General features: G+C 41.5%; 1 protein-coding gene across 2 annotated transcripts in view; it reads left to right on the top strand.

The window, feature by feature from the left end:
- The first annotated feature begins 236 nt into the window (after positions 1–236).
- The window catches only part of LOC308325136 (cyclin-Y-like), a 32,217-nt gene continuing 16,108 nt past the window's right edge, over positions 237–16,345 (top strand). For both annotated transcript variants that reach the window (XR_013965007.1, XM_080777544.1), the window contains exon 1: positions 237–737. Coding sequence is in view for 1 of the 2 variants with exons in the window: in XM_080777544.1 (XP_080633670.1) it covers positions 584–737 (154 nt within the window). In the remaining variant the exon portion in view is untranslated. The remainder of the gene's footprint in view (positions 738–16,345) is intronic.

The raw sequence follows: 16,345 nt of genomic DNA on the forward strand, positions 1-16,345 counted from the left end.
CCTCTGGCACACAATATAGTCTATATTTCACATCCGACCGTGACCATATTTTGGGGTCGTCCTTTACTAAGTTGTCATGAAAATGTTTGATAAATGAGAACCACTGATCTCTCATCACACAGTCTATGCCCCACAGTGCTCTACTCTAGTAGTTTGTTACCGCCCACTTGAACCGGAACCTTTTCTGGTGTGGCTCTACTGTGACCCTGTGTGCGGCTGTGACAGCAGCACGCTCACCCACCGCCAGTAGCCACAACTGTGTTGTTCATCACGTATTGACGTCAAGCGGATCACCGAAACTGTCAGCTGCAGACAGACATGCATCCTATTTCACCCATGTTGTCTCGGGTAGTCGTCGCGGACGGTGGACGAGTCGGTCCGATATTTTAGCACATAACGGATGTGAACTACACATTTTCCGCCGCTCTCCGCTTGCATGTTATGAGCAGCAACCAGAGGATCCACGAATGACAGGAGCCGTGTACCACGGACGCACCCACTTTTCCCAGACTGAATCGGGCGTTTGGGTATCGTACTACTAGGACTTAATTGTCGCAGCAGGGTCTGAGTTCTAGGCTACACGATGGGGAGCACGACCTCCTGCTGCGTGTCTTCGAGCCCCAAGCTCCGGAGAAATGCACACTCGAGGCTTGAGTCCTACCAGCCGGAGCCCGAGCTGAGCCGAGAGGAGACGGCATGCAACCTGCAGCACATCAGCGACAGAGAGCACGTCGACGGTAAAGTAGCCTCGGCTCTTCTGCGGTGGAGTCGTTAGACTAGAGGGGCTAATCGGCTATGGACGCTGACACACAACACAGCATGTGTGTGTACAGGATAATCATGGGTTGTAGTTTTGTAGAGTCAACTATACTAGTATGCTAATAGTTGGGCGAACAGCAACACTATTTTACCATAATAACGAGGGCCTAAATGACGTCGATACGTGGGCTAGCCGCAATACATGATAAAATAAGAAAGACTAGATAATCGTATAGGCCTACCGTAACCGACGTCGTACTACTGTTTTTTTTTTACACAGGTAGCCTAAATGAGTTATCTATGTATCTATCTATCTTATTGTACACGCCGATGACGGATAAGGGAAAGTGTATTTTATTATGATCAACACAGCTACAACTCTGAGCTATTAAACTAATTATCAATTACCTGAACTTTACTGGTCTAGATAGATGCTGTTAAATTACCGAATTCATGCCTGTCTTGTGATATTAAGCATTGATGTAGTATTCAGTCTATAGTAGCCTACATGAAAAACTGTACTAATGTATTGTACCTAATGTCAAATAGTGGTGTGGTGAAATGGTTAAAATACTAACCCTGTATATAGGATAGCTTTTGAGTGACAGACTGTAGGTCTAGTAATCAGTCATGTGTGAGATACTGTATACAAGACCTTACTGTGGCCTAGTCTAGCCTAAGTAAGAGGTAGATAAACATTTTAGTGCCATCTCCAGGCTCCCCTCTGTGGCTTATAGAAAAATATTTTGTTGGGTGATATGACTTCAAAGTTCAAATCACTACCACGATCATTACCAACTTTTATTAAAACAAGGAAAAGTAGTGAATATAACAGATCTACAAGCTCCCAATGCGCTGCAACGTGACAGTTGTAAACTTGTAGATTGCCTATTTGTGCTATTTTTGTATGCCACCATTGTACAATGAAGTACAGGGTGAAGTGGTTAATCATACTAATCGATTTGCGTATGAATTATTTTGTGTCAATTTGTTGATATATAAGAAAATAATAATAATGAAAAACCCAGTCATTTGTAGAATCGGCCTCAGGTCTTGTTAACCCACATGAAGACTGAAGAGACCCACATGAGGTCGGTTTAATATTGGTTCTAAATAATTATGAGTTTTGATATACTGTATATATAGCCTACAGCCCTACTGCAGACATCATGATGCTCATGAAGGCAGATTCCTTTGTGTTATGTCTTTGTTTTCAGGGCTGAGCATGAAAGCAACTGTGGACAGCAGCCCCCTCCATTGACACATGCAAATGTGCATTACAATTGACCCATTCACGCTGGAAAGTGTCTGCTAAATGGCTATACATACTAGTCTTTTTCAGGAAACAGACAACTATTATTATAACATTAGGCTTAAATCAAACATTGTACACAAACCCTAGTTTTTATTTTTAAGAACCTACACAGGGTATTAAAAGTAAAACCACACCACTGACTGCATGTACTCAAAGAGCCTACACCTTCAAGGCTGATCATTACTGTATCATACTAGAAGCTCACAAAGGCAAACAGCAATGTGTCTTTGGCCACTGGTCGTGTTTTGTCCGAGCTGGGCAAGTTTTGTGGGCGCTATGTAATCGGTCCATCGCATCACAGAAAGGGAAACTGTGAACACCCACAAAGCAGGGTTGAAAACGCAGAGGTAAAGTCAGTGACGTATCACGGCCACAAAGCACAAACGGCACTTCCGCATACTCTGCATACGTCACACGGTCCGAGCACACTTTGTATGCTGTGCGCGTACAAAGTGTGCTCATCTCAATTGTGTATATATAGATTCCAAATACCGCTAAGGATTTGATTTGTATTTAACTTGGAAGGCCTTGCAGGTGTGTACACGTATAGCTTACTGACACAGTAAGTATTGGGTTTCTGTGTCAAGAGATTTAACTGATCTCTGGGCTTGTCACTCAGTGCCTGAACAAATAATCCAGCGTTGATTTTTTGGGGAGACAATTTTACATCCCTCTGGGGCGTGTACAGTGTCAATTGGGGCACTTCTCAACAAGACAGTGTAGTTTGGTATATTTTAGTGATCTAAGTGGTGATCTCTGAAGGTGAGACACTTGATTATAAATATTGTAACAGACCTTTCCGCCTTAGTCTCTCTGTCCCCTGTGCGATTTCAAGCTAAAATGAGCTCCTTCCATCGATTCCTGTCCTTGACATTGTGTTGTGCATGGCCCACAAAGAGGTTCATCCTAAGGGCCGATTCATACTCCTATTTTAGAGCCGAATAAAAGTCGGTTCGGCGCTGTAGAGCCTACAATTTGACGTCATTTGAGGTTCGGGGGGGGGGAGTGGGTACCGTCCTAAAGTCGGCTCTTCGGTGCTACTGAAAATTTCTGACGAGCCGAAATCATTTCGGCACTACAGTGCCGAAACAGTGATAAAATAGGAGAATGAATCGGCCCTAACAGCTCATCAGTCACAGTTCTGTTCTGTTCTGTACCAGCTTCTTTTGTTTGGTCGAGGGCTTGTGATCCTGATCCGACCAGAAGATTATGTTTAGAATTTTCTTCAAGTTATATTTAGTCTCTCTATTCCCATTTGTACAACTCTGACTCCCAAATAGTTAAACATTTAAACTAGCCATTGTAATTGTGAAACAAATCTATTATGAGAAACCGCATGGCCTCAATTCTTGGCAAAAAGAATCCTAAAATGTTATCAGAAACTGTTTTTGTTGGACTATAGAGGTGAAACAGACAAGCCATGACTAATACTGGAGCCTGCTGTCTCATGTCTCTCACCTCATGCCTGGTACGCAGGAGCACAATAGCAACTGCACAGGGTCAAATGAACCAACAGGCTAAGGTCCTATGTGTTTTAATTAGCAGTGATATAGCAGTGGTTCTCAAATTTTTAATTTCAACAAGGACCGGTCCGGACCCCACCTGAAAGGGTTTTGTAGAGACACTACAAGAGAATAGTTATAGAAGTGTATGAAGAGCAGACTTCATAGTATGGTGGTATCGTTATAAATCCACAATCATTGCATGATTTTTACTGAGCTTGTAAGATTGCTTTTATTTTTTGCTAATTGACAACAAAGTGTGTTACACTACGTGTTTTCACTGTCGGAGAGATTCTCATGCCGGGATAAAATCATGAGAGTTTTGCTCGAGGAGTTGTGTGCTCCCAATAGGTGTAAAATGGCGTATAGTGTTCTGTTTTCTGTTGCAGTATTTTGACAAACTTAATATCAAAGCAGATCTACATGTTAAATTACTCCCTTACATTAGGTAAGGTAATCATAAAACTCTGTCCGAGCTTCGATGACGGGTCTTTATTGCTTCAGCATGGAGCAGACATATACTGTACATCAGGGGTCTGCAACAAAGTTTGGCCCGGGCCAATTTCTTTCCAGGACTCTATATGGGGGGCCGGACTCTTCGGGCGGTGAAACATTTTAGCCTTTCGTAGTCCAGGGGAATACCATAATGCTCACCCCGGGTCATATTCGGAGTCCAAATCCCAAGAACAGCTGGGGATGAACGGTCAACGGAAAAAATGGGGCGAGTGTGTTTTGGGCCGAGTGTTCCAGTTAACCGTCCAGGGTACTGGAAATACAGTAGGCCAGTGCCATTATATAAACATTTTGTCATGGACTGGTACACATGGCACAAATATTGCTGTGTTTGTATGTCCGTGACTCTGTGTGGACATCTGCTCAAGACTAACCTCGGTACCCAGGCTTTTGTTTTTTGTTGAAAAACTAAAAGCGAAACAGCCTACTCTACATATGCACGGATCTCAAGTGGGCCACATATGTCTAGGTTTAGGAGGTCTGCAGTCTACTCTGCACAGCCAGCAGTCATTCTCTGTGCATGATTGTCCGCATTGTGTATAAAGGTAGAAGATGTAAGCTGTTAGAGTTTCCCTGCCTAGTCCAGGCCCCCACACTGTTGCCACTTGCCAGTATACTCTATAGAAGGCAGAGAGCAGTTGCTCCCGGGAAGAAACAATAGAGCTACTGTTAGTACTGTACAATAATTGTGCTCGCAATATTCTATTGTGAAAGTGAAAAACATTACATACAACCTACTAACCACCCCACCAAATTAACCCACAATAACACAGTAGAAAGTAGTAGTAGTATTAAAAATTACTTTCAACTTACTGTAATTGATAGTTGTAACTAAGGTTTCTAAACAATAGTGCAATCTTTGTCTGACAAGTGGTGCTTTACTTTGATGTAACTATGGTTACCGTGTAAGAGCAGAGGAGGGCAGGGTGACGTCACGTGAAAAGGTGCCCATTGAGCTACATGGGGAATGGAACCCCAACCCTCCTGGCAGTGCCAGCCATAGCATCAGAACAGTTTTAATATCATTGCTGTCGAACAGAAACGTCTTATCTCCATATTTATATATATATAACTGTTTTTTGGGGTAAATTAACGCCTTACGTCATCATACTACAGCGTTACACAAAACCGTAAAAATAGCAGATTGACAAGCCCGAAATGAGGAGTAAAGGTCCCGACACACCAGCGTTTCTCCATCGGTTTTCCGAAAGACGCGTCCAGTGTGCAACCTCTTTAAATGGCGCGCTTTGACCTTGTACTTGTAGATCTGCTACTTTTGCTATTTTTGAATTTGAATCCTGTTAAAGTAACAGTTTTGGGCATATGACGTTTCCACCGGACAGATACGAGATTTCATTTTTTTCCTAATATGCACAAATAATGGATAATATGCTGTGAGTATGGTATCGTCGTTCTTCTCCTATAGTGCAGAGACAATCAGAATTCAGAAGCACAATAGCACATTCCTCTACGTCTACCAGATCAGTCCATTCTGTAGATGCTTGGATTCCTTATTATTCAGTGCTAAACATGCACAGGGTATGAAAGGATATTGTGTGCACTGCAGTATGAATGACATAATGGGCCCCATCTTGCTCGCCGCCCTACCCCTTATGTCTAAACCCTTTAGGCATTTTTTACTATTTTGGAAAATATTTAAAAAATAGTGAAAATAGAGTTGCGAGCTGGTAGATCAGTGATTTACTATTGAACTATTTTGAAATTATTTTCAAAACAAAAACACCCTCAAGCGAAGAACAAGACTAGGCATAATTTTAGATGGAATAAATAAATAAGAATGGCACAACAATGTTAATGATATTCCAATGCTAATTTAGCACACACACCAGTACATAACCTGGATCTACACATTGTCTAAATTGTGGTATTTCCCCCCCCCCCCCCCCCACCCATTTCTTTTAATCCTTTCTTTTCTCCAAAATGCAATGTGACAAACTGACAAAAGCGGTTGCTCCAGCAGCTTCTAGCCATACCACTAAATGTATTCTGACGTCAAACGGGACAGGATGCATATTGCACCCAGGCAGACGTCCCGCGGCGCGTGGCTGGAAAAATGCAGGCGGTTGAGATTCAACTTGTGTCGTCTCTCTTTACAATGGCTGCATGAAGACGAGCTCTGAGGGGACCCCTTTTCCCTTCCCCCCCCCCCTGTGATTGAAAACAGAGCGTGTCTAATGCATGCTGCGTGTATTAGAAGTTCATAGACAGTATAAGGATGCAGATTAATGGGTTCACAGCGCGCACACACACACACACACACACACACACACACACACAGACACCACATGTTTGTATTACTATTCTTCAACATCAACATTTTAGGATGTTAATTTTATAATTGGTATTTTTAGTTCCTTTTTGCCATTTTTCTTAAAAACCTAACCATCAATCGCAGTCATGCACCCAAAATAGCCAGGCATCTGCAGGCAATGTTTTTTAATTTATGTTAGTGGACATTTGACATTGCTACATAAGGTCCCTTATTGGCCAAGGCTCCCATGTGATTTGTTAGCCGTTTTGCTCGTTTACATTTGACGTACATTTTCCCTTCAATGTCAATGGCTTTTGATGTTTAATCTAGGTCATATTTAGTGGAATTCTGACGTCATTTCTCCGTTCATTGTCAATGGCAAATCTTGAGACGTGTGGGGACAAAAGCTGTTTATTATAGAAGGGGCAAAAGAACGATTTGTCTTGTTAGGATCAGAACATTTGGTCCTCTCAAGTATAGTAATAGAAGACGTACAAACACACACACAGCTCCATCTGTGTCAGAGCAGATAGCAGATACTGATGACAGCCAAGAACTGACACCTCAGTTTAGACCTTGATGCGCTTTTGAAAGGGCTTCCTTGTCCTTGATTGGATGGGCTGTTGGTTTAAATGAGCAGTTATGGCGTTTATTCCTATTGGTCATGGAGAGCAGGCCTGCTGCTGCGAAAGATAGATTAGATTTCCAAAAGTGTCACGTTTTGGATCATGTTCTGAGATGGCTGATTTTAAGAACACATCATCACTGAATTATATAACGCGATTAACACCTTAGTGTCCCTATTCCTGGCATGTCGTAATGGCAGGTTAACATTTGGAAAAATGTGATGAGCATTCGTCATTGATGGCACATCATCATGCTACACATTGTGAGCTTGTAGGTCTCCTATTTTCGGCGAGGTGATTTGGTGCAGAGGGAAAAAAGGAGAGGAGGATCCCGTAAGGACCCTGGGCAGACCTCGGTTAAAGTGTAGGGCAGGCCATCTACCAGTAGATCACAAAGGCTGTGCAGGTAGATCACATGACATGCCCCTAAAGAATATTACATTTAAATATAAAAAACTATTTTTGGCATCTGCCACTTGAATTAAGGTAACTAGATAAGATTGATCGACAAAATGGCCCGTCAGCTCAAACCCACAATGCAATATTTTGTTTTCAAGAGTGTTGCTGCGCACAAAAACTTCAGTAGCATAAAATAAATAAAAATAAACATTCATTTCTCCCCCGCTATTTCACATCCCAATGTAATAATTTGTCTTATACTGTATGTAACGCCAGCTCTGCTATTCCTCAGTTACACATTTAAACTATTTTCAGCAATGATATTATCATTTTGAAAGTAGCTCTCAAGTCAAAAAAAGTGTGGGCACCCCTGGTGTAGGGTCTACTCTAAAGCCTCCCATAACTTACACTACAAGATTTTTGACAAGATTTGGATTACTACAGGACTACATTAGACCAGAATATAGTCTTATAAAAATCCTCTTCCATCTGGAGGTGGTAAAATAAATCACAGCCCAGTGTGTGCAGCAGTTTTCTTCTCTAAGCATTTAACTGGGCCGGTTTCACAGATCTGAATTTCAGTGGTCTAGTCGCCCTAACCTATAAGATCAGACGACAATGGTCCTTTATGCAGAGAAGACATGGGCACATCTTATCCACTTAAGCTTGTAAATCTGCTATCTTTGGAACTTCATTTCCACCTATAAAGGCATGTCCAAAACAGGGACACCAACTTGAAAGTGGTTAGACATATTTTTAAGACAACGTAGAGAGGGAGAGATCTGACGGTTAGTGGGTCGACAGAGGGAAGACATGTGCCACGGGTCAGTAAATCAGATTCAAACTTAGGATGCTGTTAATAGTATTGATAGCACAACATCAGGTTCAGCCATTTGGTTGCCCCAACATGAACGTAGAATCTTCCATGAAAAATCACTGACAAATTATTGATGATAATATTTTGCAATAACTTAAAATGTTCTGAAATGTCTGATACAATATTCCTGCAGTATGTGTTAACGTTACGTATAACGTATCCTGTGGAATATAATGCAAATAAATACACAATTGTAACTTGTCTAATACCTTATTACTTAATCACATGAACCCTAGCATCCCTATTCTGTGGAAAATGTTTTGGCACATCTGGCAAAAATAGCTTTTGGCACATTTGGCAAAAATAGCTTTTGGTAGCTGAACTACAAACTCACAATGTGTTGTCAGCTTGTAGATGTGTAGAGGGTGGGAAGGAGGGGGCTTCATATGTGGGACGGTCAATAAATAATGAAATAATCTATTTCATGCCACAGGGAAATTCAATTTTCTAACTTTTAGTACACCTGTAATAGTCTCCCTCCCTTCCCTCTACACCAAATCGCTTCACGGAAAATAGTCCATCTCTACAAGACCACAATGTGTAGCAATCTGCTATTTTGGTTATTATTTAGGCTACATTGAAAATGAGGGCCTGCCCCTCAATTGTACTCCGAGCTTAAATAAAGGTTATGATGATGATTTAAGGTGAACTAGTGGTTGAAAACATACGTAGGCCTATTAGTATTTATGAAAATGTTGTGTTGTGTGAAAATCAAGCGTGTAAAGTCCGGTTCAAGTCCCCTATTGTAATCAACTAGAGCGGTGCCCGTTGGGCACTGGCCTACTTGGAACGATGCAAGTTGGAAATGAATAACCCACCCAGTTATTATGTCTGTGTCCCTTTTTATGCCCATATATGGAGTTCTTTGTCAGGCATGCCAAAATATGGAGTCTATGCAGATGTCAGAACAGGTCAGCTCCATGGAGGCTGAGCTGGGGACCTGTCCAGAGCCTGGGCAGAGGCCTTTTGTGGCGGTTCTCGACACCGGGCACTGTACTCCCTGTGGTGTTGTTGAACGCATGTGTCGAATTTGAAGTCGGTGGGGCTAACGGTTTCCGAGTTACGTGGATTACAGACGTGTACACACGTACGCATAGACACCTTTATAGATAGATGTTCATGTTCATCTAATTTAGCAGAATGTTTGGCAGTTTTAACATGCCAAGAATAGGGGCACTAGGGAGAGTGGATAGACACAAGAGAAAGCCAGAGATGGAGGGAGAGAGACACACAGACAAAGCAGTCCTATGATCTCCCTCTCACTTACAAAGCTTACTGTGTATCTCTGTTAAGATGACTGTTCATTCTGCGAGGCGCCAGGCATCAGCTGATGAGCTTATATATTTAGGTGTGGCCTACGGAAGCCTGGAAGCGGTTGATGACTCTCTCTTCCCCATGAATCAGGGCACCCATTCAGGAAATGTGTGTTGTGGGCACTTTGAACATGGATTATTGTTTTGAGGTTTTTACTTTTGGCAAGTGTGGTCAATAGATAGGCTATTTGTGTGGGGTTGTTGTGCTATCGTTGTAACTTGTTATAACGTAATAAACTGCTGTCTGGAAGATGGTAAAAACTGTAAACAAAAACTAAAAAACATTTGAAGACTTTAAACCTTTCTGTATGTTTGGGGTTTGTTAGCTCAGTTCCATTTTGGAAGCAGAGTGGACCTAGTGTAGTAGTATTCAGATTTGATTTATTTTAAGTCGCTTATGATCTTCATCTTATTGCATTGTTTCACCCCAAATCTGAAGGTCGCGCCACATGTATAGAGATTTAGAGAGCATTGTCTCCAAATACCTTAAAAGGTTGATAGTTTATTTTTTCTTTCTTTTTTGCACAGCGAAATGGTTTTCCTCACTCTGTCCACAATTTAGTTGAGATTCAAAAGGATTTACATTGCAGTGAGTAAGCGGATTCACATTTAGATTGAGATTTGATAACTTGCTCTGCCAGCTTTCTCTCAGCCTGCATATCTCTCTCTGTCTGCATATCTCTCTGTCTCTCTCTCTCTCTCTCTCTCTCTCTCTCTCTCTCTCTCTCTCTCTCTCTCTCTCTCTCTCTCTGTATTGTGTTCTTGATCTCCCTTCAAAACGGCTCTTTCTGCGTCGACACGTATCAAAATATGCTAATCCAGAGGTGCACTGTCCTACTTTAAAGGGTTGCCTGCTTACTAGGAGACAAAACGGTCCCATTCACTTGTACCTGTAAATGTAGATTGTAGGGCTTCTGGTCAGAGCCAGTGGGTTTTGATAATGGTCTACCGGTTCTTACACGTGAGGCTTTTTTTAATGTTTTTTTGTGGCTTTCGCCTTTATTTTATATTTTTTATGGAGGGATAGAAAGTAGGTTGACAGGAAACGGGTAGAGATATGGGGGAAGTGACACGCAGTAAATTATTATATGCCATATTCTGCATATACTTTCCATATATTGGCATAATATGTTAATATATTTCAAATAAAACCATAGCACCACTATTAGCCTTTTCATGTCACGCACCCCCTAGAAGGCGCTCGCGGCCGCGCACCACAAGGGGTGCACACACTACAGTTTGGGAACCACTGTGGTAGAGCAATGTGCTTCTGATGGTGAACCAGACACAATACATTGTCTGCTCGGCACTATACGAGTAGACCCACTTAAATGTAACTTAATGACAATATCCTGTATACCTTTTGAGTTCTTCAGCAAGAATCACAGCATATTATCCATTATTTGTGATTTTGTGCATATTGACACCTCATGTCTAAAACTGTTTATTTTATAGGATTCAAATTCAAAACCATCAAAAGCAAAAAACATCGGTTCGCACCGCGTTTCGAGCTTGTGGATCTGCTGCTGTTGATGCTTTTGTGTAGGACATTAATCTACGAAAAAGCAGAAAAGGTTAAAATATGGAGATAAGAGGTTTCTGCCCGACTGTAGCGTTATTCCTGGTAAATGACTCTGTGGTGAAACCAAACGGACAACTCCAGCGGGAGCTGCAGTGTATATTCCCTCATTTCTAAAGACGTATTCCTCCCACCCAGGTCAGAGTGTTCATGGGAGAGAGGTCCCCGATTGATTTATTGACGAGTAATGAGAAAGTAATTCACTGCCTTCCAGAGCCCCTCTCTTCATCACTTCAGAGCGCTGCCTGGTTGAACTGGCAACCAGTTGCCATGGCAGTTAAACACTCAGGCTATTACATTAGCATTTTATTCACAGATTTATGCTTCTGGTGTCACCAAAAGAAAAAACATCCCACAGTGCTTTAATCACGCTAGACCCAACAATAATCAAGTGAAGAAAAAGGGAATGTGCTACTCTTTTATTTATTTAACGTTTCGCCCATGTTCATGTTCACCCGATGAAGCCCTACAATGGTGAAACATTCATTCTTTTTGGCTAGATAAATAAAAAACACAGGAGAGCAGTTTGTAATGTGTGGACATGAATATCTTTTTTTTCATCTGGTGTCACCAAACCTGCCCCTTCCTGAATAGCCCATGTGACCCCTAGGTTGTCCTCAGAGTTACTACAGGGGCTCTGCCAAATGTTTGTCATGGGAACGTTTTAATTTGTTTTCTACATTAACCACTTGAGCCCTAGTATCGCTATTCTGAGGGGAGCATTAGCTGAAAATAGCAGATCTACAAGCTCAATACATTAGCAGCATCCAAAGTTTTAATCAGATTTGTGTCTTGTTAGCTTGAAGATCTGCTTTTTTGGCCAAATGGTAGAATTAGGGAGGGACGCTATGTCACATGTGGTTAACATTAACAACACAGACAGAACAGTGGAGTGACATGAAAGGGAGAGGGTAGAGGTGCACAGTGGGGTGACATGCACATACATATATCTCTATGTGCACGGACACTAACTGCCGCTACAATTTAACGATGTCCCACTCCCCACAACATCTCCTAATGTAGAGATAACAGAACTTTCATTGACCGACTATAATGAAGACATTCCCAGCAGGGAATAAGGCAAATTGATTGCTGCAGCCTTGCTGGTCAATAACTCGATCAGGCTGCCCGATGCAGAGGTCGAGAAGGTTCGCACTCGGCTCTTTGAGGTCCAACTGTAGCGTTTCCCAAGTTTGTTAAGCAATAGCATTAGTAAATACTACGAGCAGTTACAGCAGTATTCATGTTTGAGTTCCACCTTCTTTGATCCCATATTTAACTTCCTGAATTGCATAATCCATTGGTGATTGTAGTTTCTATAAAGAAGGCACTAATTGGCATGCTCAGCTGAACCCTGTGCTTGTTTGTATTTTTGGGTGGATGGCCAGAATGGACTGGCCTGGCCCTACTATCTGCTGTGGATTCAATAGGATGGATTCAATAGAATGGACTGGCCCTACTATCTGCTGTGGATTCAATAGGATGGATTCAATAGAATGGACTGGCCCTACTATCTGCTGTGGATTCAATAGGATGGATTCAATAGAATGGACTGGCCCTACTATCTGCAGTGGATTCAAATAATAGATGAAATCAATGTCTCGCCAGTGTATTTCCCCTTTACTGTGGCCTTTTTACATGGCCTCCTACTCTATTAACAAAATCTAATCGCATCCACATGGGAACGTTGTGGCTGCAATGAAGATCTATCATCTCGGACTACATGTGGTCAGTCTGTCCGGTTCAGCCTTATCCAAGCCCCAAGTATAGTATACTTCAGAAAGTATACTTAAAACATGAAATGTTTTTTGTGGGAGATTTTTGTTTTTTCAATCACACGTATACACAAATAAAACGTGTATACGTGTGAGAACAATGGCTTCCATACAGTGATGGAAAGCCTGCAGTTTCCATTAGCTTGGATTCCCCATCCATCAATGATGTCACTGGTAGTCACTTTCTAAACTGTCCACAGCCCTTCTCTGAGACTCAGACCAAGTAGACCAAAATGGTACTACTGTGGTGAAATATAGATTGCCAAATCTATGTTTTATTGTGTACTTATTTGCCTTCCATTCAATCTCATTGAATGTCTAGTCAGCAGCGTCTCACATGAACAGGTCTGGTCAATCGTTACATGGTTGATTTACTAACCCACTAAACATACAGTGGACATTTGGAAATGGGTTGCGTGTTTCTGTAAGGCCCAAACCACACCAATGCAACTCCTTGCAACTACTATTTGAGATGATGGTTTCATGCAACTACTCGCAACCGTTTGGTTGCGAGTAGTTGCATGGTAACCCCCACAAGGAAACATGCTGAGCTTATAGGTTACCAACAGGTCAGAGCTGTAAATAAACAAACGAGTCGACGACAACACATCTTGCCTGCCCAACATGTAAGTCCTGGAAACGCCTCTGGACAGTACTATTATGATGATTATTAGTGAGGATTATTTGAAGACGAGTTGAAAATGTGTGCATTTGCACCTGGCAGTGTGCGCGGGATATTTGGCACTGCTCAGTCCAGAGCTTTGTGGGATTGTCTACTACTGCTAGTACTACCCACACAGCAGACCCTCTTATTGACTGCTAGCCATTTGCAGAGCCATGCCATTAAAATATACAGAAGTTGCAGACATGTGACTACTGTTTTAGTGCTTGGTTCTTGGCAGCTGGAGGATGTTTCAACTGATGCAGGTCAATCCTCTCTCCCACGCAGGCAGGCAGGGATGACTCTGCACTGTTTGGTTAAACTGTCCTACAGTCAGCTTTTACAAGCCAACAATGGTGCGTGCGTGTGCGTGCGTGCGTGTGCGTGCGTGCATGTGTACATTATTAAGGGGGATAGAATGGCATGCTCTCATCACTGTCCATCCCCATTAGTCTGCAGAGTGTCAGGCTAATGGAGATGTAGAGGAAGTGAAGGGAAAGGTCTTCTCTGGTGCTTTTCAATGTTTTGCACATTAGGTTTTGTCCCTGCTAGCTGCACAGCTTTCATGCGGGCCTGTCACGGTTATTGCATAATCGCTTAATCGCAATTATTTGAGATGTCGTCAATCGTTTCCATGTCGAAAAATGTGCATACATTTTCAAGCATTTTCCGAAAATAGCGGAAATAGTTTATCTACATTCTACAACACGTCACAATCAACTAGTTCCACTGTTTAAATTCTTACACATTTTTATTAAGTATACAATTATTACATTTGTCATTAATGTTTTTGTATATTCAAGTAATTTGTCATATCTGCCTTGTGCTAGTTGTGATTACGAAGCCTAACAGCCAAGAAGCCTAAGAGCCTAAGTTCCAATGTTCGATGCCAAAAAACACAATTAAATCGTTAATTGCAATTATTTGTGTGAAAAGTAATCATCTACTTAAATGTGTAATCGTTCAGTTCATCAGATTCACACAAATGGACATCAAACAAAGAAAACGTCCTCGTAGTAATAATAATAATAATACTAGGTGCAATACGATTTTAACTGGACATTGTTTGGTCAATATCAGAATTTGCACTGTATCAGGTTTGCAGCTAATTGTGTTTTGCAGCTGGTCATACTTTAGTTTATACTATACAAATGTACATACTTATATCTGGTACTGCACAGTAGTGAGCAGCGGCTGGTTTTATGCCCAATTGTCAGATGATATAGTTTTTGAGGTTCTCTAATTCTTCATTTTTCTTTCGCGTTCCTATTACTGGATACTGTAGCAATCCAGTTGATCCACAGCGATCAATAAAGTTTTATCTTCTCTTAAGTTATTACATTGTTTCAGTTTTCTGAAATAAATATTTTCACTATTTTATTTAGGTCTAAACATAATGTTTAAAACACCAAAAGGGTTCCCGCCCAAAATGGGATAATGGCACGAACCATGGATGGGATTATGATCCTAAAGGTAAAAAAGGATGCCAGACAGAGCAGCCTCAGCAACTGCACCGTCTCACAGTATTTATTAGGTTCCAGGATTAAGAGCGTAGCCTGCTAAATGCCTAATGCCTCAACACAGTTATGCGACAAAGTATAAAATAATGCTTAGCTTAAGTATTTAATAGATTTGATATACACCACAAAAATAAATCTATAAAATATGCTAAGAGTTTAATCGATGGCGCAGTCCTACACTCCACACACACACACACACACATGGAGTGGCCACAAAACCTACAACCATGCTGGCGGGCGTCTGAATGCACCTGCTAGAGAAAACAAGCCAATGTTCAGTGACTGCATGGGAATGGAGTTGACACGACCCATCTCCCATGAGCAAGTACATTTTTGCATCCTAAATTAGCCTTTTGTAAGTGCTATTCTATTCTAGTTTTTCTAACTCGGACTATGTTACGCAGTCTCAAGTGAGTTATTGCTCATAACTAATTCACTTGTAATTTACTTATTAACCTACACAGGTTCCTCTTCACACTCAGGCCACCTTTCCACCGGGGTTGAGCCGGTTCTGTTAGTTTTTTTCCAAATTGATTCCTAAATCCCTAAAAGTTGGTTCTGAACTGGAACCAAAAAATACTACTTCTTGCCCTGAAGTGGGAACCAAAGTGGGCGTGTCACTTTTCAGGTTGAAAGATGCAGATGTGATAAAATAAAGAACAGAACCAGTTCTAGAACCAAAGTTATTTAGGTGGAAAAGGAACCTTAATTATGGCCCACAAATCTGCTATTAACAGACCCTTTTCATAACCACTTAAGCCCTGTGTACTAAGTTGTACAACATAAAAGCAACAATGTCACGTTGTGTGCTTGTAGATACTGTATACTTTCACTGTTTCTGAAAATCAATAATTAAACAAAAGTTTAAGTAAAATTATATGCCCAAAAGAGGGATGTCAGGGTTAACCTAGGCAAGTAATGTGTTACACCTTGAAACAACACAGGCATTAAAAAAATAGTATTTACAGTGTTTGGCTGTTGTGGAGGCTGGGAATGAGATGCAAGCCTCCACTGACTCCTACATGTGACATCAAGTCCCACTGTTCCCACCTCTACTATTCCCTGGCCTACACCATATCCCTCACTGCTTTCCTCTTGTTGAAAAGGGGAATGCTTTGAAAGGCATAACAAAATATGAGGGAAAAATTGTTCATGAACGACAGACAATAAATCAGTTGGAGAAGAAGCTTGTGAAATCCATTAAATCACTATATAAACAAAGGCAGTAGTGTGA

Source organism: Protomyctophum bolini, assembly GCF_963924005.1.
Source record: "Protomyctophum bolini genome assembly, chromosome: 12".
NCBI classification, from domain to species: domain Eukaryota; kingdom Metazoa; phylum Chordata; class Actinopteri; order Myctophiformes; family Myctophidae; genus Protomyctophum; species Protomyctophum bolini.